The sequence below is a fragment of the Vulpes lagopus genome, chromosome 6, assembly GCF_018345385.1.
Source record: "Vulpes lagopus strain Blue_001 chromosome 6, ASM1834538v1, whole genome shotgun sequence".
Lineage (NCBI taxonomy): Eukaryota > Metazoa > Chordata > Mammalia > Carnivora > Canidae > Vulpes > Vulpes lagopus.
The window spans coordinates 89,322,482-89,349,037 of NC_054829.1; the positions used below are offsets into that span (position 1 = coordinate 89,322,482).

The window sequence follows — 26,556 nt, forward strand, 5'->3', positions numbered from 1 at the left end:
CCACTTCTAGATATTCCACTAATTTATCAAACGTTTGAAACACACAGTTGTGCCCTGTTAGATATGGGATGTGATCATTAGTGTTAATTAACTGCTGAACTCCTCTTCCACTTGGTTATTATGTGCAGCCATCAGTGCTGATCAATATTTTCTGTTCATGGTACAGAATTACTTTCAGTGCTGCTACTTTGATATTTACAGCTATCTCCTTACACAGATGGAAATACATATCATCTTACTATAAACATACATATAATTAGAAAAAAATACTCATATAAACTATTTATTGAAAACAATAGAAATTAGAAATTTCACCCTATATGTGTTTTTTTAAAATATGAGTACCTTTTTATTTCTTTGTTTCAAATTTTTATTTAAATTCCAGTTAGTAAAAATATAGAGATATTAGTTTCAATAGTAGAATTTAGTGATTCATCACTTACATACAACACCTAGTTATGAACGCCTCTTTATATCCTTCATGTCACCATTTCTATTTGAGTATTATGAACTCTTAGCCTTCAACAGACTCAGGCTGTTTAATCTAGCCATACTTTTTCTTTTTCTTGTTCATATGTCAGAGATTAGCCAGGAAAAGCCATTTAGGCTTCCTTAGTCTTCCAAAACTGCCTCTGATTTTTTTTTTTTTTTTTTTTTTGGATGAAACTTGTTTTCTGGCAACGAAAGAATGACACAGAAACTTTTTTTTCTTGTTTTTTTTTTTTTTTTGTTTTTTTGTTTTTTGTTTTTTAAACCCTTTCCTTAATTACTGAGGAGCCCTGGGTTTTTTTGTTGGTAAATATTGGGCAGCAGGTATCTGAATTGCCCATCAGTGCTGGCTGAGGCCAAAAGTACTGTTACTGCTGTTGGTCTCTTTTAAGGAGAGATGTGGAAAAGATATTATTTTTACCTTTATGAGTTCACATTGATTTTCTTCTGTAACATATTATGTTGCTACATCTTCTCTCCCTTTATTATGAGGTTTTACTAGATTCAGAGATTACACTACACTAAGGGAAAATGCTCTGTGAGCAAGATATGGAAAGAATTAGAATTAGTAGATATAAGAACAATTCATCTAGATGGGTGTTAAATGGACCCCTTCCCCCAATTCAAATGCCAAGGGTCACTTGCAATTGATAAGGGAATATCAGTAAGTTTTTCAAATTTAATTTAATTTTCCTTGTGTTACTTCCTTAAATTAAGTGTAGGAGTATTAGTGGCAATGTTTTTCAATATTTCCTTGTTAGAAAATAAAACTTTTTTAAAAAAGTATTTTTCAAGCTTTTGTTGGATGTATTAGTGGAAAAATTCAAAATTCATCCTTGAAAGATCATGTATGCCTTTGGACCTCTGGAATTGTTAGAATTAGGAACCAGAAGACCTGCTACTATGACATTTTTTATTTTTCAAATAGACTTAGTCTTAACTATAAAATGAAATCCAAGGCCTCTGTGATGATGTCATTTTGCATCTTGTAATATCTGTCACCAAGAAGAAATGTTTCTCATTTGGGTTGTGATCAGCAAATTTTGTTGAAATGCCCATCTTGGCTCATCTACCAAAGACAGGGGGTTTGGCTTATGTAAGAACCTGGCTGGTACCTTCTTCTGGTACCATAGCTAGGTAGATTGCACAGAGTGGTTTCAAGTAGAAGAAGGAAATGCTGTGCGACAAACCATAGAATCCTACAATGAAAAATATGTCCTTAGTGGGCATAGCAAAAAAAAAAAAAAAAAAAAAAAAAGGTGACAGTCATCTTTCAGGCACTAATTTATTTCCTTTCTTCCTTTGTTCCAATCTTCATTGCTTTCTAAATGTTGTTGACTGTATTAGTTTGGTGGCACTGCCATAACAAAATAACACAGAGTTGGTGGCTTAAGCAATAGAAATTTATTTTCTTATAGTTATGGAAGCTGGGTGTCCAAAATCAGAGTTTAGACAGATTTGATTTTTCCTGAGTCCTCTCTCTTTGCCTTACAAATAGCTGCCTGCTTGCTGTGTTGCCAGTGTCCTAGAATCCTCTTCTTATAACTCTAGTCTTACTGCAATATTTATGCAACTTCTTTTTAAAGATTTTATTTATTCATTTATCTGACATAGAGATGGAGAGCACAAGCAGGGGGAGCAGCAGGCAGAGGGAGAGGGAGAAGCATCCTCCCCACTGAGCAGGGAGCCTGATGTGGGGCTCAATCCCAGGACCCTGGGATCATGAGCTGAGACAAAGGCAGCCACTTAACCGACGGAGCCACCCAGGCACTCCTACTCATGCAACTTTACATAAACATGATTTATTTCTTAAAGGACTTCTTTCCAGATGTGTCATATTCTAAGGGACTGGGGTTTGGGACTTCAACATATGAATATTGGATGGAAAAAAGAATATAATATTAGTCAATGAAATGTTAAATATAAGACTAAAATTGGTAGAGTAATTTTAACTTGGATACAGTGTTAACATTTTCACTGTAAAACATTCTTTTTTTTACCAACATATTCTTGACTTTCAGATTAAGGTTCTCTCATTTGAATAGCGCTTAATAGACACTAATAATAGTGTCTTTACCAAATCTCCCTTTTCTAAATTCTGTCTTTTTCTAACATTTTTGATGCTATATAAGTACACAACTTGTTCTCAGTAGGCAATTCCTGCCACAGTATATCATAAAACTGCCAGTAAACATTGATTTTTTTATAGTTTAAATTACTAGTTACCTTGTGATGAATATAGATACTACAATATAATACAATGAGATAATGATTACTTGTAACTTTCATTGGTAGAGAAAATCTCTTAGATTTGGTGATATTTTTTACCTTTGAAACTATTGTGCTCTATTCACAGATATCACATGATTCTAAAGTTTAATAATGTTTAATTCTATTTTTTATATTTTATCTAAATTCAACTTGCCAACATATAGTATACCACTCAGTCCTCATCTCATCATGTGCTTTCCTTAATGCCCGTCACCCAGTTACCCTATCCCCCCACCGTTCTCTCCTTCTGCAAACCTTTATTTCCCAGGGTTAGGAATCTATCATGGTTTGTCTTCCTCTATAATTTTTTCCCACTCAATTTTCCTCCTTTCCTTATAATCCCTTTCACTATTTCTTATATTCTACATATGAGTAAAAGTATATGATAATTGTCCTTTGCCAATTGACTTATTTCACTTGGCAAAATACCATTCAGTTCCATCCACATCTAAGTAAATGGTAGGTATTCATCCTTTTTGATGGATAAGTAATATTCCATGGTATATGTGTATCAAATCTTCTTTATCCATTCATCTGTTGAAGGACATTATGGCTCCTTCCACAGTTTGCCTATTGTGGACATTGCTGCTATAAACATTGGGGGGGGGGCAGGCACCCTGTCGTTTCACTTCATCTGTTTCTTTGGGGTAAATATGCAGAAGTGCAATTGCTGGGTCATAGGGCAGCTCTATTTTTAACTCCTTGAGGAATTTTGGAACTGTTTTCCAGAATGCCTTGCATTCCCACCAACAGTGCAAGAGGGTCCTCTTTCTCCATATGCTTGCCAACATTTCTTGTTTCCTGTCTTGTTAATTTTCTCCATTCTCACGGGTGTGAGGTGGTATCTCATTGTGGTTTTGATTTGTATTTCTCTGATGGCAAGTGATGTGGAGCATTTTTTCATGTGCTTGTTAGCTCTGGGTAAGTCTTCTTTGGTGAAGTTTCTGTTCATGTCTTCTGTCCATTCCTTGACTTGATTGTTTCTTGGGTGTTGAGTTTGATAAATTCTTTATAGGTCTTGGATACTAGCCCTTTATCTGATATGTCAGTTGTAAATATCTTCTCTCATTCTGTAGGTTGTCTTTTAGTATTGTTGATTATTTCCTCTGCTGGGCAGAAACTTCTTATCTTCACAAAGTTCCAATAGTCCATTTTTGCTTTTGTTTCCCTTGCCTTCATAGATGTGTCTTGTAAGAAGTTGCTGTGGCCTAGTTCAAAAGAGTTGTTGGCAGTGTTCTCCTCTAAAATTTTGATGGATTCTTGTCTCACATTCACATCTTTCAACCATTTTGAGTTTATCTTTGTGTGCGGTGTAAGAGAATGGTCCAGTTTCATTTTTCTGCATGTGGCTAGTTTTCCTAGCACCAGTTATTGAAGAGACTGTCATTTTCCCAGTGGATATTCTTTCCTGCTTTGTAGAAGATGAGTTGACCATATTGTTGAGGATCCATTTCTGGATTATCTGTTCTTTTCCATTGACCTATGTGTCTGTTTTAGTGCCAGTACCATACTGTCTAGATGATCACAACTTTGTAATACAGCTTGAATTCAGCATTGTGATACCCGCATCTTTGGTTTTCTTTTTCAGCATTCCTCTGGCTATTTGGGATCTTTGCTGGTTCCATACAAATCGTAAGGATATTTGTTCCAGCTCTTTGAAGGAAGTCCATGGTATTTTGATCAGTATTGCACTGAAAGTGTAAATTGCCCTGAGTGGCAAAGACATTTTCACAATATTAATTCTTCCAATCCATGAGCATGGAATATTTTTCCATCTCTTTGTGTATTCCTCAATTTCTGTCATAATTGTTCTGTAGTTTTTAGAGTATAAATCCTTTACCTCTTGGTTAGGTTTATTCCTAGGTATCTTATGCTTTTGGATGCAGTTATAAATGGGATTGATTCCTGAATCTCTCTTCAGTCTCATTGTTAGTGTATAGAAATGCCACTGGTTTTTGGGCATTGATTTTGTATCATGCCCCATTGCTGCATTGCTGTATGTGTTATGAGTTCTAGCAATCTTGGGATAGAGTCTTTTGGGTTTTCTATATACTACAGTATCATGTCATCTGCAAAGATGGAGAGTTTGACTTCTTCTTTGCCAATTTGAACGCCTTTTATTTCTTTTTTGTTGTCCAATTGCTGAGGCTAGGGCTTCTGCTACTTTGTTGACTAACAGGGTGAGAGTGGGCATTCTTGTCACGTTCCTGACCTTAGGGGAAAAGGTCTCAGTTTTTCCCCATTGAGAATAATATTTGCTGTGGGCTTTTCATAGGTGGCTTTTATGATATTGAGATATGTTTCCTCTATCCCTACACATTGAAGAGGTTTTTTTTTTTTTTTTACATTGAAGAGTTTTAATCAGGAATGGATGCTACATATTCTCAGATACTCTCTCTGTATCAGTTGATTTGATCATATGGTTCCTGTCTTTTCTTTTGTTTATGTAATCTACGACTGATTGTTTTATGAATGTTGAACCATCTTTTCATCCGAGGGAACAATCCCACTTGGTTGTAGTGAATAATCCACTTAATGCACTGTTGAATCCTATTGGCTAATATCTTGGTGAGAATTTTTGCATCCATGTTCATCAGGGATATTGGTATGTAATTTTCCTTTTTGGTGAGGTCTTTGGTTTGGAGATCAAGGTGATGCTGGCCTCATAGAATGAGTTTGGAAATATTCCTTCCATTTTTATTCTTTGAAACAGCTTAGTAGAAGAGGTATTATTTTTTCTTTAAATGTTTGGTAGAGGGATGCCTGGGTGGCTCGGCAGTTGAGCATCTGCCTTCAGCCCAGGGTGTGATCCTGGAGACCACAGATCGAGTCCCACATCAGGCTCCCTACTGGAGCCTTCTTCTCCCTCTGCCTACATCTCTGCCTCTCTCTGTGTGTCTCATCAATCAATGAATAAAATCTTTTTTAAAAAATAAATGTTTGGTAGAAGCCATCTGGTGCTAGACTTTTGTTTCTTGGGATGATTTTGATGACTGCTTCAGTTACTTCACTGGTTATTGGTCTGTTCGGGTTTTCTATTTCTTCCTGTTTTAGTTCTGGTAATTTGTAGGTTTTGAGGAATGCATCTATTTTTTCCAGATTGCCTAATTTGTTGGCGTATAGTTGCTCATAATACATTTTTAAAATCGTTTGTATTTCCTTGGTATATGGTTGTGATCTCTCCTCTTTCATTCATGATTTTATTATTGTAGTCCTTTTATCTTTTTACTAATCTGGCTAGGGGCTTGTGCATCTTATTAATTCTTTCAAAGAAACTAATGCTGGTTTCATTGATCTGTTATACAGTTTTTCTGGTCTTCACTGAGTTCTTCTCTAATCTTTATTATTTCTCTTATCTTGCTTGGTTTAGGCTTTATTTGCTGTTCTATCTCCAGTTCCTTTATGTGTAAGTTTAGCTTGTGCATCTGAGGTTTTTCCAATTTTTTGAGGGAGACTTGTATTGTGATGTATTTCCCTCTTAGTACTGCTTTGCAGTATTAAAAAGATTTTGAGGAATTGTGCTTTGATTTCATTAGTTTGAATGAATCTTTTTAATACTTCTGTAATTTCCTGGTTGAACTATTCATCTTTTCGTAGGATGCTCTTTAACCTCCAAGTGTTTGAGTTCCTTCAAATTTCTTGTGATTGAGTTTTAGTTTCAAACATTGTGGTCTGAAAATATGCAGGGAATGATCCCAGTCTTTTGGTATCAGTAGAGATCTGATTTGTGACCCAGTATGTGATCTATTCTAGAGAAAGTTCCATGTACACTTGAGAAGAATGTGTATTCTGTTGCATTGGGATGGAATGTTCTGTATATATCTCTGAAATCCATTTGGTCCAGTGTATCATTCAAAGCCCTTGTTCCTTTGGTTATTTTCTTCCTTAAAGATCTGTCCTTGGGGTGTGGGGCAAGATGGTAGAGGAGTAGGGTCCCCAAGTACCTGTCCCCACCAACTTACCTAGGTAACTTTCAAATCATTCTGAAAACCTATTAATTCGACCTGAGATTTAAAGAGAGAACACCTAGAATGCTCCAGAGAGAAGAGTTTGTGCTTCTAACAGGTAGGAAGGCGGAAGATCTGTCTTTTGCCAATAGTGGAGTGTTGAAGTCTCCTACTATCAGTGTATTATTATTATCTATGTGTCTCTTTGCTTTGGTTATTAATTGGTGGATATAATTGGCTGCTCCCACATTAAGGGCATAAATATTCATAATTGTAAGATCTTCTTTTTGGATAAACACTTTAAGTATGTTAGTGTCCCTCCTCATCTCTTGTAACAGTCTTTGGTTTAAAATCTAATTATCTGACATGAGGATTTCTACGCCAGATTTCTTTTGAAGACTATTTGCATGGCAAATGGTTCTCCATCCCCTCATTTTCAGTCTGAAGGTGTCCTTAGGTCTAAAATGAGTCTTTTGTACACAGCATATCACATCAACCTTCGGCTCTTCCTGTTCCAGATACAGAATTAGGCGGCGCCGCTGGGCTGCCCCCACCAGCCCGGCAGTGGCTTCACAGTGCTATCTGACTATTTTAGCCAAGGAGAACAAACACGAACATTGGGAGAGTCATGCATGTGCGAAGGTGTGAGCGCTCACACCTCACCCTCCGCCCCTCCTCCCCTGTCCTGGGCACCGGAGGCTGGGCCACCTGCAGGGGAGACAGTGGCTCAGTGACACAGCAGGGCTAAGCCCAGCAGCCGTGCCCCGGCCCCCACGTGTGGTGAGGCCACCATCTGCTCTGGGCCATGTGCGGCCCCTGGGCCGGGCTCGGGGAGCACGCTCACTTCAGACGGCATATTTGATTGCAATTATTTTTTTTATTTATTTTTAATTTATTTATGATAGGCACACAGTGAGAGAGAGAGGCAGAGACACAGGCAGAGGGAGAAGCAGGCTCCATGCATCGGGAGCCCGACGTGGGACTCGATCCCGGGTCTCCAGGATCGCGCCCTGGGCCAAAGGCAGGCGCCAAACTGCTGCGCCACCCAGGGATCCCTTGATTGCAATTAAAAAGGCACCCTTGTTTCCTAAAAAAATTCTTCCTTCTAGTCATTTTGTCTGGTTCAGAAAGGCTGTATGATTGAATACATGGCGGTAAAAAATATCCGCCATGACCCAAGTAAAATACTCCCTAGACAATTCTGAGTAGATCAGTGACCAGAAAATAAAAGTAAAAGGAGAAAGAGACCATGAATGTGAAAGTCAAATTAAAAAAAATAGTAAAAATTTTAAAAAGGTGGGAAGGGAGTGGTGTGGGTGCGGCGAGAATATAGTCTCATAGAGTGAACCAAGGAAGTGATCCTCTTGCTTCTGAGGGTATTTTGGTCTGTGTGTTGGAAGGTACTAAATTCCAAATTTATATAAAAAAGCAAAACATATAGGGAAGCAGCAACAACAACAAAATCAAGAAGACAGAAGAGGGGGTGGAATGGTAAGAAGAGATAATATAATCTCATGGAGTGGATCAACACTTTGTGCTACTTGGCTCTGAGTGTAGTTTGGTCTATATGTTAGAAGGTACTAAATTCCAAAATTATAAAACAAAGCATACACACCAAACTTTTATATCTATAAAAATTAAAATGAATACATTGAAAGGAAGCCAAAAATGCCAAATATATCTATGACATATAATTGTAAAAATATGAAAGTCCAAAAGGAAAAAAAAAACTGAAAAATGAAGATATGATAAAATATTGTAGATTAGTCAGGAAGAAAGAGAGGATATTGGAAATTTTTAACCTGAAAGATAAGTGAATCATAAGGAAAAAGCCTCATGTTGTCTATACTATTTTCCCTTTATCCTGGAGCTTTCCAGTGCTGCTTTGTCAGTGAACTTGCTGTTCTTATGTTCTAACAGCTGATCTTCTGGGGGAGGGGCCTGCTGTGCTGATTCTCAAGTGTTTGTGCCTGAGTAGAGATGCCTTGCCCCTTGCTAGTTGGCTGGGCTCAGTGTAAGCTCTTTGCCCTGTGAGGCCTTTGTTCCCTCGAGGCCACACCTCTCCAGAGTGAAAGGAGAAAGAAAAAAAATGGCAATGGCCAGATTCCAGTGCTGGAACCAAGACCTCCCAGTGTATACTAAACTGCAGTCTCTTAGTGCGCACTGGTTCCAATCCTCCTGGTGGCAGGCAGGGGGACACTGATTCATTCAATTTGAAGGGCACTGGGTGGAGGGAGAGCTTTCACTGTCTTGTGTGCTCACTGGCTCCGCCTCTCCAGGAGGGAATGGAGGACAGCCCATTTCTCTCCGATGCTGGATCTCCTGCATTCACCCGCTGGAGTGTGCACCCACTCTGCCTCTGCCAGATGCTTTGGGAGGGTTGCTGCATTCCTGTCATTTACCAGGACCTAGGATGGCATTGGTCTCCTGATCTGAGGACATTTTATGGTATATGGAATAAGTTGAGTTTTCTCTTGGCACCCATGCTTTTTCAGTGTCTCTGGGAATATTGATATTACACTCTCCTCCTACAATTTTGCTCTATTTCACCACTGACCACTTTCCAGGCAGGGAAGACTCTGAGGAGCAGGTTTCCAAAGGATCCAATTGTATTGCCCCTAGTGCTGTAACTGCCCTGCTGCAGATGCCTTACTAAGGCTCCCTCTGAAGTTTATCTTCTGATATGTCCCCTCTATTTCTCTTCTCCATACTCCTACCTTGTAAGAAACAATCACAGCTGTTCTTTCTTTACATCTCAAGTTGAATTCGTAGGTATTTAGGATGGTTTGAAAGTTACCTAGCTAAATTTGGGAGACCAGCTGAAATGAGGACCCCTACTCTTCTGCCATCTTGCCTCAAGGGGTAATTCTTTTTTACAGTGAGAATAATTTATTTAAAAGTCATAGTGTCCTTACTTTCAATCTCTAGAACTAAGCTGTTCATTTTCTATTTGACAATATCATTGGGCTTCCCTTAATGAATATTTAATTCTTTAAACATAAATTATGATAACATTCACATCAATGGGAAAAATGGTCTACAGTATAGTGTAATTTACTACATGTAGCATCATGTACATGTAGCAATATGTACATCTGTACAAAATGTGTACTTCTGTTATTTCAATCTAGTCTCTGTTAAGTTCATACTTTTTAAAAACATATAGTCACCATTATCTATAAACACAAATACACAAATTAGGACCTTATTCCTCCCTCAGTAATTCCTACCTCTGCATATTATTGTTTCTCCTTAAGACTTCTCAATATATCCTTCTGGTTTATTTTCCTATTTGCTCTGTGAAAGAAAGGAAGAGAAGGGAAGAGAAGAATGTAATCTACCTCTGATGTGTATAGCATTATGAAAGTCAATAATTAATTTTTAATCTAATTGATATTTATTTCTTCTGTTCATCCTTCCTAATGTTAAGCAATTGATTGGGAAATGGTAACTGGATTTTCACTTTCAAGTATGGTCTAAATGAATATCTCACAGTTGGCACTGTATACAAAATTTATTTGGGAATTCTATAAATGTATCAGAAGAATGTTGTCCAGGTCTGAAAGGTAAATATAAAAAAAAAATGAAGTTTTAGCTCACAGACTTCTGTACATTTGAAAAAAAAAAACACAAACTTTGTATCCTTTTTAGCCATTTTAGTGAGAGTTAAGATTTTTAGAATAATTTTTGGAATTTTTTATTGGGTAGATAATGTTAAAGCCCATGGGAGAGTCAAGTGATTCAGCTAAAACTTTTCGTTTATAATTTTGAGTTCTTTTTTTGCTTCATGGTCTCTGTATGTGTATATTTCCTCAATTTCTCAGTGGTTTCTCACCTCTAACTATTGATTTTACTTTTTCTTCAGGATGTTTTGAATAATTTGGGATCTTGTGAACTGGATGAAGATGATCTAATGCTTGATCTAGAATTTTTAGAGGAACAGAATCTTCATCCTTCGGGTATGTGTTAAATAAATGTGCCAGGTCATAAAACTCTGATCCTGGTCACTAAGCTTTCATTGATAAACTTCATATTGTATAGGATACATTCAGTCTTTTCCATCTCCAGTTTGTGTATAACATGCTAGGTACCTTTGAAATATGATTCTGGTGATCTTAAAATCTATTATGGAAATATAAATCCATTTGCTAGACAATTGTAAAATAGGAAAAAAAAACTATAAAGAAACTTCAAGGAAGGAATTTGCCATTTAATACTTAATGGAAAAGTTAATATTTTCTCCTTTTGAGGGAGAAAAAAACCAATTACAATCCCATTTTTCATTTATTTTATTTAACTGAATGGAGTTTTTGTAGATCAAGGTTTACTCTTCAAAATCTTAGCTGCTTCAATGAAAACACATAGATTAATTTTATGCAATAAGGTTGTCCTCAAAATTAATAATTGCCAATAATAACCACAAATACAAACTCATAAACACATAGTTATGGCATGAGATAAATAAATTCTTGTTAAATGAATTACGAAGGAAGCCCATTATATTTGTAATAGCTTAATTATATTAAAGCATGAATCTGTCATATCTTTAAATGCCAAAATTACTCCTATTAAAGTAGATTATAGGGATTAATTGTTTATTCTTATTTAGATATTTGGGTACAAAGAGAAGCTGTTACTTACCTTTTGTTTTTTCTTTTGCTTATAACACCTTTAGTATAGTCATTTCCAAATTAAATTAGAAACAATATTAGGGTGTCTGGGTGGCTCAGTTGGTTAAGTGTCTGACTCTTTGATTTTGGCTCTGGTCATGATCTCAGGATTGTGGGTCAAGGCCTGCATCAGGCTCCACTGTGGGTGTCGAGTCTGGTTAAGATTCTCTTCTTCTCACTCTGCCTTCCCCCTTGCCACTCTCTTTCTCTGTTTTTCAAAAAATATTAAACTGGAACTTTAAAATCTTCGTCTTAGAGCATATATTTGAGAAAATCAATCTGTTGGATTTTAGTGTCCATATTTTTAACTTTTAAGAATTAGACATAATCTCTAAAGTTATTTCCAGTTCTAATATTTTATAATGATTTTTTGTTTAGGCAGCATTTTTATATTATAGATAATATCACATTACAAATTGTCAAAAGAAGGCAATGTTTATGTTTTACATTTTACAATGTTTATATTTTATTACTTTGTATTGTAGGCTAATATCAAAAGAAGCTATGTTAAATTTTTTCTGGTTGAAAACAAATTTAGGATAATCATTTCTTAAAGCATTCTTCATGCAGTTGATTTGATAGATAGTCTTTTAAAAATGGAAGATTTTTCTCACTTTTATACAGATAGATACATTATACCATTTTGTCGTTCATGTGTATTTATCTTAGAAGAATTTGATATAGTAGAATGTACATCCTTGTGGAGGTAAATTTGTCAGTACTTAGCAAAACTATACATCCATTTTACTTTTATATTCAACTATCCAACTTCTAGAAGGTTAATCATAAAACACTGGAAATATACAAAATAAGGTGCACAAATAACTTCTTTGCAAAATATTTATAATAACAAAATATTGGAAACACCTGGAATCTTCTTCAATAGTATATTTATTAAATATGCAATGGTATATATATTAAGCAATCATTAAAAGGATAATGAAGATGTCTGTATATGCATGGCGTGGTTGTAAGGGTATGTTGTTGATGGAGAACTTTGTAATTTTGGATTAGAATGACAATACCTAAATCCACTGGTCATTTACATCACTAAAATTGTAACAAGTAGACGTTTTTCCCTCTTAATACAATGCCTAGAGAAGTACACAGCACCACCACTTCTGCCCACAAATACTTAAATCTATTCAATTATATTTTTTTCTGTTCAATTATCTTGATTAGATTTTGATTTTATAGGAAATATTGGGTTGAGCAGAGAGGGAATCCAGTAACCAAATATAGAATGTGAAGAATTTTAAAGGATAATGGTTTGGTTTCTTAAACAAATAAATGGCATGATAAAAAGAGGGAAGGGCTGTTGTAGATTAAAAGAAGCAAATGTAGTGTGACATCTTTGTTGTCATACTTATTGAAAAACTTAGAACACTGTAAAAATATATTTCTGGTTCAAGCAGAAATTTGAGAAATGACTAAATTATTGCAGAATTATTTATTTTGTTGGGTATTGAATATTTTTTTTTAAAGAATACTTTAGAGAGAGTCATGTGGTTGAAGGAATATGATACATGAGGTTTACTTTACCAGCAAATATGGAAGAGGGAATAGTTGAAACAAAATTAGAAAATCATTGGAAATTATCAAAGCTGGGTAATAGGTATTTGGGGTGAAAGGTTCAAGCATTAATTGTAATATTTTCTCTGTTTTTTGCATTTTAAAATATTTTCACAATAAAAATAAAACCAAATATTAATTAAAAGAATGATAAATAATGTAGCAATCTCAGTTAATGCTTGGTAGGCGATCATGATGAAAAGCAAAGAGTGACTTAAAAATATAAAGACTTGGCTCAAATATGCCTGGGAACAAAAACAAATGTTTTAAAACATTAACTTCATTTTTTTATAAAATAACGGGTGCTGTGTACTTCATTAGTTTATTCTAAAGGAAAAGAAGATATACTAAAAACTGTTAATCTCCTGAGTCTACTTCAGAAAGTATATAGATTGGTTTGAAGCCAAAACTGAAATACTTTTTGAATCAACTGTGTTAACCAAATTCTTCATAATGTGAATGATATCACTTTGCATACTTGAAGTACAATTTTGATAAATGAAATAGTCCTTAGAGTGATTTAGGATTTGTATAATGATACTTAATAAAATGTCTTTGAAAACCTGTTTCACTTTGGTTGACACATTATAGGGTTTGAAAAAGCTACAACTATCTGTTTATGCATATTAGCTCAAAAAGAAAAATTTTTGGTTGAATAGGTTTTATGTAATTTATATTTTTATTAAGCAACATAATTAAAGTTCTTTTCAGAATATAAGAAGCTCATTATTAATAATTGATATTGATAAAAAGCTCATTAATGCTAATCATTTTAAAATGATGATTTAAATAAAAGTGATTTTCAAAAGTCTGAAAACTAAAATAATGATATTATTAAATTCTATTACTTACATTACCAAAAATCATTGGGGGTTTAAAAAAATTTGTTAGGGTAAACATTTCATTTTTTGGTTCTAGAGTCTTATAAGGCAAAGATTTATAGCAATTTATACTAAGGCTTAATACAATGGCCAAGGTGATTTTTGTAAAAGAGAAGTATTTTTACTTTGAAAATATTTAGTCAGGTATTTCTAGTAATTGTCATGTGTGACATGTATAAATTTTATTCAGTTTAAGATATAATTATTAATGGTTAAATTTGCAAAGACTGGAAAAATAATCATGTAAAGGAAATGTAGAATTTCTGCTGTCCTTTTTACTGTGCTAATTTGCATAAAGTAGATGCTCAATTGCTCTATATTAATGTGATTTTATTTAAAGCATAGCTAGAAATGTTAAGCCATGTATAAATGGAATAAAATGGATTTAAAAATAAAACAAGAAATAATAAAGTTTAATCATTTTGGTTTTTTCTATAGGAAAATCAAAGAATTAGGAGATATATTTTGCTATACAGAGTTTGAAACTATGAATTTAAATATATTTCCTCACATTTTTTGCAACATGTGTACATTGAACAGTGTTCACATTGAGTGATTTAACATACAAAGAGACATTCTAATGGAAATAGAATGCATAGGAAGTGATAGAGTTAATATTTATATGATACGAATCATTGTTAGTTGATATGCTACTTGCAGTATAAGGAATATGAGCTAAAGTATATCAACCATGCAATTAAAATATCAGAATAGTGCAAACAAAACAGAAAAAAACAATTTGAATTCTGTGGCTCAAGGTCTTTGTTATAGAAATGCCCACATACTTGCACATTTGGATGTATGTCTAGGTATTTCATCATTTGTTGAAAATTTTGCGCCTATGACTATACCTAACTTGGTAAAGATGCAGTTCATTATCTTGGTCATAATTCTTTTGGACATCATTTAATTTTTTTTTTCATTCTTTGCTATCTGTATTTTCATTTAAAAACGATTTGTAAGTTTTCAGTTAGGTTTTAAAAAGTTTGGTTTTGACCAGTGCAGTGGACAATTTAAGTAAAGTTCCACAAATCCTTTTAATATATAAATTTATCCTATGGAGTCCTAAATTAACACATTCTCTTTCTAGAGAGAGGTAGCACAAATAATAGCACAAATGAAATATTTGTTTTATAGTGCAGTAAGTGGATATTAGTATTATCATTAATACTGTAAGAAAGGATAATTTCAATGAGGGAAAGGCGTATGAACTGAGTTCTCAAAAGGAGATTTATCTGGGGGAGAAAAAAATAAAAGCAACTATTCTGAATAATTTACTTTGATCTTAGCATTATATAATTTTATCTTTGCAAATTCTGTGTATCACAAAAAATTTTATCTTTCCAAATCCTATGGATAAGCCTTCCAGATGTCTTTAATCATATTTTTCTTGAATTAATGCTTAAATTAGTTTTATGGATAATATTTTCATTGTATAATTGAATCTATCATGTTTTAAATACAGGATTAGTATAGAAAAAGCTAGGAATTTTATGAGGATCTTGCTTAATCCAAAAATAAAATTCAGTTCCTTATATATATTAACATTCCTCAGGTAATTTTAACATTGAAAATATTTGAAGTAGATGTTGTCAATCATTTTCCTCACCTTCCTTTAAGGTAATTGCCATAAAGCCCAATAGAATGTTTGATGTTAAGCAATGTTACTTCCTGACGAGTCCTCCAAAATGAACTGTTTTGCAAACTGTTACCCTTATGTGACTAAATTAGATAAATCTACAAATAGTTGTTATCATAATGCCAGTTAAATATTGGACAGTGCGTAGTGTTTGTTAAAAAAAAGAAGAAGGATTTGAGTTTTGGTTTCAGAACTTTTAATCTTTAGCTGTTCTTTTCCACAGTAAAGTAGAACCAAGTCACATTTCTTTCTTTTTCTTTTCCAAGTCACATTTCTATTTAGACTGTAGTATTCAAATAATGTTGGGAAATATGCACGTGACTAATTTGACAGTGAAGCATCATAAATAATTAAATAAAATTAAAACACATTTTGGTGTTATCTGTTTGGAACATATTCATTAAAATGCCATTGTTCCAGTTCTTTTCTTGGCTACTAGGAGTTGGTGGTGCATCAGTTTTAGCAAGCAGTAGCTGGATATCTAAGTTGATGGAAAGGAAAACTAAATGCCAGTAATGAGCTATGCTTTTTTCCTAAGCTGTCTCAAGTTAATGCTCACAATAACTCTTGGAGAGGAAATTGCATCTTAAAAATCCATTCTAAGTAAAGAAATGACAAATTAATAACAAAAGAGAATAGGCACTTTGGAGACAGACATATCCACGTTAGCATTCCAGCTCTACCACAGTGACCTTGGGCAGGTGACCCAATTTTTTTATGTAATTTTTTTTCATTTGTAAAATGATAATAAAATTATCTCAGAATATCATCCTATCTAAATAGGTGACATATTTATGTATAAAGTGGCTTTCATAGTTGCCTAAAATAAAATAGGAGCCCAGGACAAGTTGACTATCTTGACATCTTAAATTCCTTGTCATAGAGTTTGTCCAACCATTGGTATTTTGTATAGTCCTTAATTTCTTAATGCTTCATCATGATTATATATTTTTTTAAAACATGCTTTATAATTTTACTTTTTATAATCTAAATTCTGTGTATCAGTTTAGGTGATGTTTTGTTAGGGGGACCTGGGTGGGCTCAGTTGGTTAAGCATCGGACTCTTGATTTCTGCTCAGGTCATGATTTCAGGGTCTTGAGACTGAGCCTCCCCTTCAGCTTCAAACTTAGCAGGGAGTCTGCTGAAGATCATCTTTCCCTCTCACTCTCCCTCTGCTCCTTCCCCACTTGCTCATGCTCTCTCTCTGTAAAATAAATCTTTAAAAAAAATAAGTGATGTTTTGTTAGTAGTAATTATTCAAAAATTAATTAAGACACTTTGCTTATAACAGGTGGTACATTTCTTTGTGTTAAAACTAATGCATTTAAATGCATGGAAACATTTTTTCCCAGATATTAGTCATGTGTCTAAAATACATTTTTAAAATAGTAATTCTAAGAGAAATAATACATTTCCCATTTTAACTACTTTAAAACTTATTAATCCAAATCATTAATGTTTAGAGAGAAAACCAGATTGTTACTTTGTATTAAATTTGACCTTTGTAATTTGCAGATGAGTTACTCAATTGAAAATATAATTTCCTTATTTATCACTGTTTGATAAAAATAATGCAGTGGTCATTTTGATGATTGAGTGAAAAAATTTTATGTTGTTTTGTTAGTTATTTTGGATGTTACATATAAAAACACCTAGGGCAGTATCTCTTGGTATATGTCCAGATGCAAATGGAGAAGAAATGGCTCAATGATATCAATTAGGAATTAATTAGGTAGTTGCAAATTATTTTGAGTTTGATGAACAAGCAATATAAAATTCTGCAGTGAATTAGGAACTCCTCCTGTGCCTATTAATTAAGGAGGTAATTTTTGTTATTAATTTTTAATGGATAATAGCACAGCAGAGCTGAGATGAAACCCTAGTGGCTTTGTTAATATGAATGGTAATGTACAAATTGCAACAACATTCACACAGGCAAAATTATAAAAATTAACTATAAGTTTTTACAAGCTTTGATATGTCTGGGTCAGAAAAAATATGTATAAGCTATCTTCAATGTGATTGTATAAAGCTGTGTGACACTTCATTTTGGAAGTATAACATAATAGCTACAAATCTGGACTCTGGAGTAGGACAAATCTCAGGTACCAACAAGCTTTGTAAACTTGAGCAAATTATCTAGTCTCAGTTTTCCTTTTTTCATCTGAAAACAGGAGCAATAAATGTATCTACCACATAAGTTTGTTGTGAAGAATAATACCTTAAAGTGTAGTAGAATGTCTATATCATGTCTGGCATACAATATTTTTAATAACTGTAGCTAATAATATTTTTTACAATATACATGAAAAATATGATGTTCCTGAGGATTAATAGGAACCCAATCTTGCTGATTTGGGTGATTTTTTTTTCCCAGTCTATTAGTGGAAGTTCTCAACCACATTTTCAAGTAAAGTATTTCTCAAATTTTAAGTGTAGAATACTACAGCACATGCAATTAATTTTGTGGTTATCATGAATTTCCAAACTTATACAATTATAGCATTAAATAAAATAATAAAAGAATAATAAATAACATTTATTGAGTCTGTGTGCCAATTCAATGAGGTAAATAATTCTTCCACATTTGAGAAAATTGAAACTTTGAGTCGTAAAAGACTACAGGCAGTAGATGTCTTATCTGGGCCCAATGTTTTTCTAATTCTGAAGACTGTGTTAATAATTTTGATTCTTTGGCTAATAATTGATATATAGTTTTAAAAACACAAGTACACAGAAGCTTTTTTTTTTTTTTTACAAAAAAAGTGGCTCTTTTTTCTGAACATTCCCCCAAAGTATTTAATTTGATTTGAGATATTTTTTTCATTTCCTTTGTAGCTTCCTACTTTTTTTTTGAAATAAAAAATATTGAGAATATAGGTCATGTACCATATAATTCACATATTTAAGTTATACAACTCAGTGGTTATTAATATATTTGCAGGATTGTGTCTGTATCATCACAATATAAGGTTAGAACATTTTTGTCATGCCAAAAAGAAGCTGTACCCATTAGCAGGGACTCATCATTCACCACACTGCCAACCTGAGGCAATCACAAAGCCACTTTCAATCTGTACAGGTTTGCCTCTTCTGGCATTTTATATCAACAGAATCATACTATATTGGTCTTCTGTAGTGGGCTTCCTTTGCTGAGCATAATGTTTTCAAGACTTATTCATGTTGTAGCATAAATAGAAGTACTTCATTCTTTCTTTATGATCTTATTACTATTCATCTTATGGATATATCACATTTTTCTATAATGTAAATATTAAGTACTTAACATGTAAATATTAATGCACTGCTGCACAAGCAATGAGACAAATAAAATCAAAATATGTATCAAAACAAAAAAAGAAAACACAATATTCTAAAACCTATAAGATGCAGCAAAAGTAGATGTTAGAGTGAAATTTATGCTATAAGTGCTTGTATTAAGAAACAAAAGTTAAAATAAACAGTGCTTGTATTTTTTTTTTTTAAAAGGGCTTAATATTTTTTTTTAATTTTTATTTATTTATGATAGTCATACAGAGAGAGAGAGAGAGAGAGAGGCAGAGACACAGGCAGAGGGAGAAGCAGGCTCCATGCACCGGGAGCCTGATGTGGGATTCGATCCCGGGTCTCCAGGATCGCGCCCTGGGCCAAAGGCAGGCGCCAAACCGCTGCGCCACTCAGGGATCCCTAAACAGTGCTTGTATTAAGAAACAAAAGTTAAAATAAACATTACCCCACAGGAAATAGAAAAAGCAATTTTTCTATCTGAAATTCCTTATTTGAAAAAAAAATTTAAATAAAAAGAAATTCCTTATCTGAAATTTAGTAGAGAAAGGAAATTACAAAAAAATAGAAATAAATAAAATAGAGACCAGAATAAATAATAACACTGAAAGCTATGACCAGTTTAAAAAAAATAGCAATGCTTTAATTACATTAATTAAGAAAAGAAAGCAAGAAAACTCAAAAACCAAAATAATAGATGGAAAAGAATACAGTACAACAGATACCACAGAAAAACATAGTGTGATAACAGATTACTATGAACAATTATATATAACAAATCTGGTAACTTAGATAAAAAAAAAAAAAAACAGATAATTCCAAAAAATGCACAAGTTACCAAGATTCAATCATGTATCTTGATTTCAAGAAACAGGAAATCTTCTTAGACCAATAACAAGAATGCAAGTTGAATTAGTAATTAAAATTCAACCAGCACAGAAAAGCCCAAGACTGTATGGTTTTATTGGTGAATTTTACCAAACATTTAAAAAATAATGACAATCTATTATCACAACTATACAAATAATGGAATAGAGGAAATGTATTAAAAATCATTCTATGAGGTCATTATTACCCTAGTACCAAAGTAGGATAAAAAACAATATAAGAACAAAAAAGTCTAGTTTGTCCAATATAAGTGTTGCCACTCTGGCTTTTTTTTTTTTTTTTTTTGACATCCATTTGCTTCATGTTTCTCTACCCTCTCACTTTCAAATTGTAGAGGTCTTAGTTCTGAAATGAGTCTCTTGTAGATGGTATATAGAGTGGTCTTGTGTTTGTTTTTTTGTTTTTTTTTAAATCCATTCTGACCCCTGGTATCTTTTGATTGGAGCATTTAGTCCATTTACATTCAAAGTAAGAATTGATAGATGCATACTTATTGCCTTTTCTTACTTGTTTTGTTATTGTTTCTGAAGATTTTCTCTGATCCTTTCTTGTTTTTGTCACTTTTGGTCTCTATTTTGCACTCAAAAAGTCTCCTTTAATACTTATTGCAGGGCTGGTTTAGTGGTCATATAAACTCCTTTAATTTTTGTTTGTCTGGAAACTATCTGTCCCTCTATTCTGAATGGTAACCTTTCTGGACATGATATTCTTGGATGTCGATTTTTCCCATTTAGCACTTTGAATGTACCATGGCATTTTCTTCTTGTTTGCCAAGTTTCTGTTGAGAAATCTCCAGCTAACCTTGTGGGTTTTTCCTTGTAAGTTAAGGATTTCTTTTGTTATGTTGCTTTTAAGGTTTTTCTTTATTACTATAATTTGCAAATTAAATTACAGTGTGTCTTGGTCCTGGTTTTGTAAATTTTGATGGAGGACAAAACAGGTGTTGGCCTACTTTTGTTGATTTTGATGGAGGGTGCGGATATCTGCTTCCTTCCCCAGATTAGGGAGGCTGTCAGCCATTACTTCTCCAAATGATTTTTCTGGCATCTTTTCTCTTGCTTCTTCTTCTGGGACTTCTTATAATATGAATGTTATTATATTTGATTAAGTCACTGAATTCCCTAAGTCTATTCTCATGTTGCATAGTTCTTTCTCTCTTTTCTAAAGAAAAGTGTTTTCCATAATTTTGTCTGGTAACTAATTTGTTCCTCTGCTTATTCTAGCCTTGTATTCATTGAACTCAAGCCTGTTTCCAATCTCATTTATTGCTTTATTCATCTCTGATTTGTTCTTTTTTAACTCTTTTATTTCTGTGATATGGGTCTCTATGATGACTTCTTTTCTCAAGCCCAGTGAGTATCCCCCTTTTAAAAGATTTTATTTATTTATTTATTTATTTATTTATTTATTTATTTATTTAAAGACACATAGAGAAAGGCAGAGACATAGGCAAAGGGAGAAGCAGGCTCCTTGCAGGCAACCCAATGTGGGACTCAATACTTGGACTGGGATCGCGTCCTGAGCCAGAGGCAGACGCTCAACCGCTGAGCCACCCAGATGTTCCTAGTGAGTATCATAATTGTTGCTTTAAAATTTCCATCATGCATTCTACTTATATTTGTTTTTCTTACCTCTGTGGCCATGGGCTTATCTTGTTCTTTCACTGAGGACAGATTCCTCCATCTTGGCATTTTGTCTAAGTCTCAGCCTTCTTTTTTTTTTAATTTTTTTTCTCAGCCTTGTTTCTATATTAGAAAAGCCAGTTATGTCTCCTGCTCCTGAAAAAAATGGCCTTGTGAAGAAGAGGTCATGTAGTGCCCAGTGCTTGGTGTTTCAGGGACTATCTCCAGTGCGTGCTGCCAGCCTTCTGCTGTTGTGTTTTGGCTCCTCTGTTCTTCAGAGGCTGTCTTTAGAGGCTCTCCTTGCCTACTATGGGCCATGCTTGGGCCCTGGCCTGAATGTGATGAGTTTTAACTAGGTGTGCTCCGGTTTGCTTGTGAAATGAGACCTGATACCAATTCCACCAGAACTGAGGTCTTGTAGAACTCTCCAGTCAGGGTGATGGTGTGGGCAGGGGTTTGTGCTGCTCTTCTGGAGAAGAAAACCACCATGCTGGGACTGAGGTAAGTTTGACTGAGAAGGGCCATCCCTTGGGACTACAGGGAGCTGAGGCTTGGTATAAGCAAGTTAGGCAGCCAGTGCTGGTGCTGCACTGCTTCCCTCAGGTGGTTCTGTGTTTATGCTGTGAAGGCTGGGGGAGGAAAATAGTGCTGGCCAGCTCCTTTGTTCCCAAAGAGGCATCTCTGTGAATGCTGCTTCTCATGGACACCCACTGCGAAGAGTGAATAATCTCCCACCTGTGTGTTCCAGGTATTCTTCACTGTCTGCCCTGGGTTTTTTGCCTGCCTTCTCTCCAGAAGCAGGGCGGTTCCCCCTGAGGCTCTCTTCCAGCCAAGCCTGCTGACCTTTAAAACTCCAGGCTTTAAGTCTTGCTGTTTGCAAGAACTCAAGAAATTTAGTGCCTCTCGTTTTCCAAACCAATGGCTTTTGGGAAATATTCTCCTTGTGCCTACACCCTGTGTGTTGCTTCTTATCTCACCCTTCTATATGGCCACAGCTCCCTCCTCTCTGCAGCACCCACCATCTGTTTCTCACCTAAACCACATCTCCATGCTTCCTACCTTCTTCCCTATGGCCTCTTTTCTCTCTTTAGTTGTGGAATTTGTTCTTTCAGTCTTCAGATTGATTTCTGGGGTATTTAGGATGATTTCATAGTTATCTAATTGTGGTCCTGGGACTAGATGAGTCCTGAGTCCTCCTACTCTGCCCCCATCTTATAAAAAAAACAAACAAACTGACTTTCTTTATTAACTTTTCTAATTATAGGTATCACTTATATAGATTTGCCTTTTACTCCATGAAAGAAGCTGAAATTAACTTACATGCAGTTACTGAAGTAACAGTGTTGTATCAAGCATTGGTTTAGGCACTTAGCTGCTTCTTGTTTTGCTCTGGTATTTTAAGCTATAATTTCTAAACTCTTTGGATCATCACTTTAAATTATAACAATTCTCTAGAACATATTGCTATTTTCACCTCATAGATGAAGGAATAGAGACCCAGAAGAGAATTGTTTTTGATCCAAGTTTACAGACCTAGTTAGTGAGAGAACTAGGGTTAAAATTATACTGTTGTGACTTGATGCCTACCTACTCTTTTCACTATACAAAGCTCTCAATGATGTTTAGTTTTTAGAAAGAGAAGTTATAATGAAGGTGTGAAATGTTTTCTCCAAATACACTTTTGGGGTGATACTGTAGTGAGGATGCAATTTTGACATTAGCCGTCCTTTCATGCATGAGTTTCATCTGCTAGTGCTATTCTTTTTTTTTTTTTTTTCACATTTTCTTATTATTTTTGTTTTTATTCATGTGATTTAGAAAGATTTTACAGATTAATTTGGAGAACTGGTAGGAAGCAAGAATACCATTTATGTATTTTTAATGTTTTATTTTTTAATATGAAAATTGCTGGTGCTATTCTTTTCATTTCTGCTTTAGAGGTTAGAGGACCTGTTATATGCTTGGTGTCCATAAGATGGCAATCTTGTTCTGATAATGATGATAGTAACCCTGTCATACATTTGTATTCAGTTTTAGAGTTTACAAGGGATTTCCAATATGTTATCTCATCAAATTATCACAATAACACTCTGAAATAGGTGTTAATATATCCCAAGTACAGTGAAAGAAGCAAATATTTTGGTGGTTAAAAACTTACTGAAGTTCACAAAGCCAATATTAATCCAGATCTTAATGTTAAATGACCGTTCTTTTCACTGTCTTTCTAGACTTCTGCTAATTTTAATTAGACTGCTTCTAATTTTACATACAATTTTAGTATATTCAGTTACATATTTTCCAAAGCCACCAAAAATCATAGTAGTGTCTTAAAAGAGGAGAAAAAATGTTGCTTCAACCAAACATGCTGAATATGGTGAAAAATAAGAACTATTAGCCAAAAAGCAAGAGGAAAGGCAAAGAGCTTCCAAAGTAGACAGGCATAAAACATAACAGTATGGGTTCATTTAATGTAGGACCAGACACCTCCATCTGTTTCAGTAGGTCATAAGGCATAACTGTATTGCAATCTATTACTTCATTGCATTTTTAAAAAGTGACATTATATCCCTGAATCATCAAGAAAAGAATTTTGTATTCTTCATACTCTGGTAAGATGGACAACTATATAATCACACAATATCTATCTGAATTGTTTCTTTTTATCTTTTAAAATGTTAAAACAAAAAATTCCTCTGTTCTTCATAAACCATTTACTATCCCCAAAGTATCATTTCATAAGGATTCCATAGTCTAAAAATTTGAATATATTTTATAATGTTTTTAATGTAATTTTTATATTTTTTCCGTATTCCTTCCCCAAGTTCTTGCAAATGACTAACTAGATATAAAGAGAGTTGTGTGAAAAGGTTTGCTAATCCTCATCATCCAAAAAGTAATTATTTATTTATGGTCTATTGATAGGGTGTAGGGATCATGATATTACATAAATACAGCCTATACAATTAGTAATCCTTATTTTCAGGATAGATACTTCAATATTTTAGTAGTTTTTGTTTACTTGTTTTTGGTTGATCAGTTCATTATCAACCAACTAATTCATTAATTGGATAGTTTTAATTCCCATTTTTGATATATCAACTTATTGTTCAAAATATGACGTCTACGTGGGTGTGTGATTTTCCATATTCAGTTCACTGTGTTAAATGGGGTACTTAAATAACAGATGACTGGCCTCAACTGAAAGAACACATCAGATATTACGAAGTAGAGCCCCTCTTGCTTCTACTTTCTGTGAATATTCAGAGTTTTATAGGTCTTGTTCAAGGTCATTAAGTTAGAAACAGGCCTGTTGATAAGAAGTTGACTAGCTCTATAGGCATAATTGCAATTAATTATTTTATTTTTATTATAGCTGCCAACAGAGTAAATTATTTGTACTTGTGGATTTAAAAGTGCCTCTGGCTGTTTTGCCTGTCACACTTTCCTACACTTTGGAGAACTGCTTTGGCTACAAAGAGGCTTTTAGATGGAACAGTTTTCAAAATCTAATTAACTGTAGCTGAAAAATGTTTACACATTCTGACCTAATTTAATATTAAATGACAACAATTTTGATGAAGTCATAGAATTTACTTGTAACCTGCTATTGTAGCATTTCATACTGTTATAAACTGTCTTCTCTGGTGCAAAAGGGCATTCAATGGTCCAAGTTCATTAGAGGATACAGTCAAAGGAAAATATTTCTTTCATCCAGCATGGTTTTCCTGTAGCAATTAGAAAGAAAATATGTGTCTCAATATAAAATTTCATGGCCTCTTACAATTATGTGGTGACATCTTCATACAATTGCTTGAATAATGCCAACAACATCAGCTGTCACTGTCAAAACGAACAAGTAATTAAGAAAGCAACTGCTGGTCTTTCTTCTGAAGAAGTAGAATATTTATGTATTTAAAATTGTGCACCAACAAGAAAAATAACCACTGACATGAAACATAATTTTCTCCAATGCTTGAGGCAGAAAAGAGAGAAATAATAATGAACGTTCACACTCTTGCAACAAATTAAATTGTGATTGTACACACTAAAAATAATAACAGAGTTTCTATTTGTTGGCTACAAAATTTTAATAGCGTCATTTTATTAAGTATTCGATAGCATCATGCCCCTTTTATTTATATACTGATTCCCATCTTATTAATCAAAATTTCCAAAAGTTTCCAGTGGAATTGGAGATTTCTTATTCTTACGAAGACCACCTTTTCTACAACCAGACATCTTAGTATGCTTGGATAGGTTAAATAAGACCAAAATTTGTCTAAATAGTTAGTGGATTTGAGTGATACTGTGAAAGTAGTTTCATATTCTGCCTCTGCAATCATTTGACAAAACATTACTCAATTTATTCCTCACTGAGGTGAGGGAAACATTCCACCTCCACTGAACATTGATTGCTTTTATGGAAAGGGAAGAAAAAATTAGGATTTATTGAAGTTTTTTAATTTGGTTTAAGGCAAATTTTTCAATTTAGGGGTTTGATTGAGATTGGGTAAAAATCATGATACAGTAGTTGAGGAGTATAGCATGACAAGGATTTTAAGGTGAAAGGTTTAATGATTCTTTTTTTTTTTAAGATTTTATTTATTTATTCATGAGAGACAGAGAGAGAGAAAGGCAGAGACACAGGCAGAGGGAGAAGCAGGCTCCATGCAAGGGAGCCTGACGCCGGACTCGATCCTCGGACTCCAGGATCACGCCCTGGGCGGAAGGCAGGTGCTAAGCCACTGAGCCACCCAGGGATCCCCAGGTTTAATGATTCTTAGGGCATAATCTGCCTGTTGATGAATATTCATCAAAAACATTCTTCCTATTGAAGAATGGATGTACCTTTTGGGAAGTTTCTATAATGAATGGTAAAGCTATTTTGAATAGTTAAGTTATTCTAATAAAGACAATGAAATAGTATAGTGATGTTCACATAGGCAGTCATCTGTTTGGGGTCTCAATCTCTGCACTGAGGGAAATAAAAGGATAGAACATTTTTAACCAGAGACATGATCAATCCAGATTTTCATGATTGTTTTGAGATGTCACAATCACATATCAAGTCATCATTGTCTCATCATCCATGGAAGTTAGATTTTCTTGTTTTTTTCCTCCTGGGTGACCTTTTATTGCTGGATCATTTAATGGAGTGGCAGTGTGTAACATCACTTAAGATTCTAGAGATGACACACCTGAACTCTGTGACACAAATACTAAAAGAAAGATTCTGGATTTGTTGTCCACACTGTTAGTAGTCAGGAGTGCCCAGATTAAACAAGAAAATA

At 34.2% G+C, this 26,556-nt stretch overlaps 1 protein-coding gene across 5 annotated transcripts in view; it reads left to right on the forward strand.

Moving 5' to 3' along the window:
- CCSER1 (coiled-coil serine rich protein 1) overlaps nt 1-26,556 on the forward strand; it is an 880,050-nt gene that overhangs the window by 258,535 nt on the left and 594,959 nt on the right. For all 5 annotated transcript variants that reach the window (XM_041759585.1, XM_041759583.1, XM_041759581.1 and 2 more), the window contains one exon: nt 10,573-10,666. In XM_041759585.1, coding sequence (XP_041615519.1) covers nt 10,573-10,666 — 94 coding nt within the window. The remainder of the gene's footprint in view (nt 1-10,572; nt 10,667-26,556) is intronic.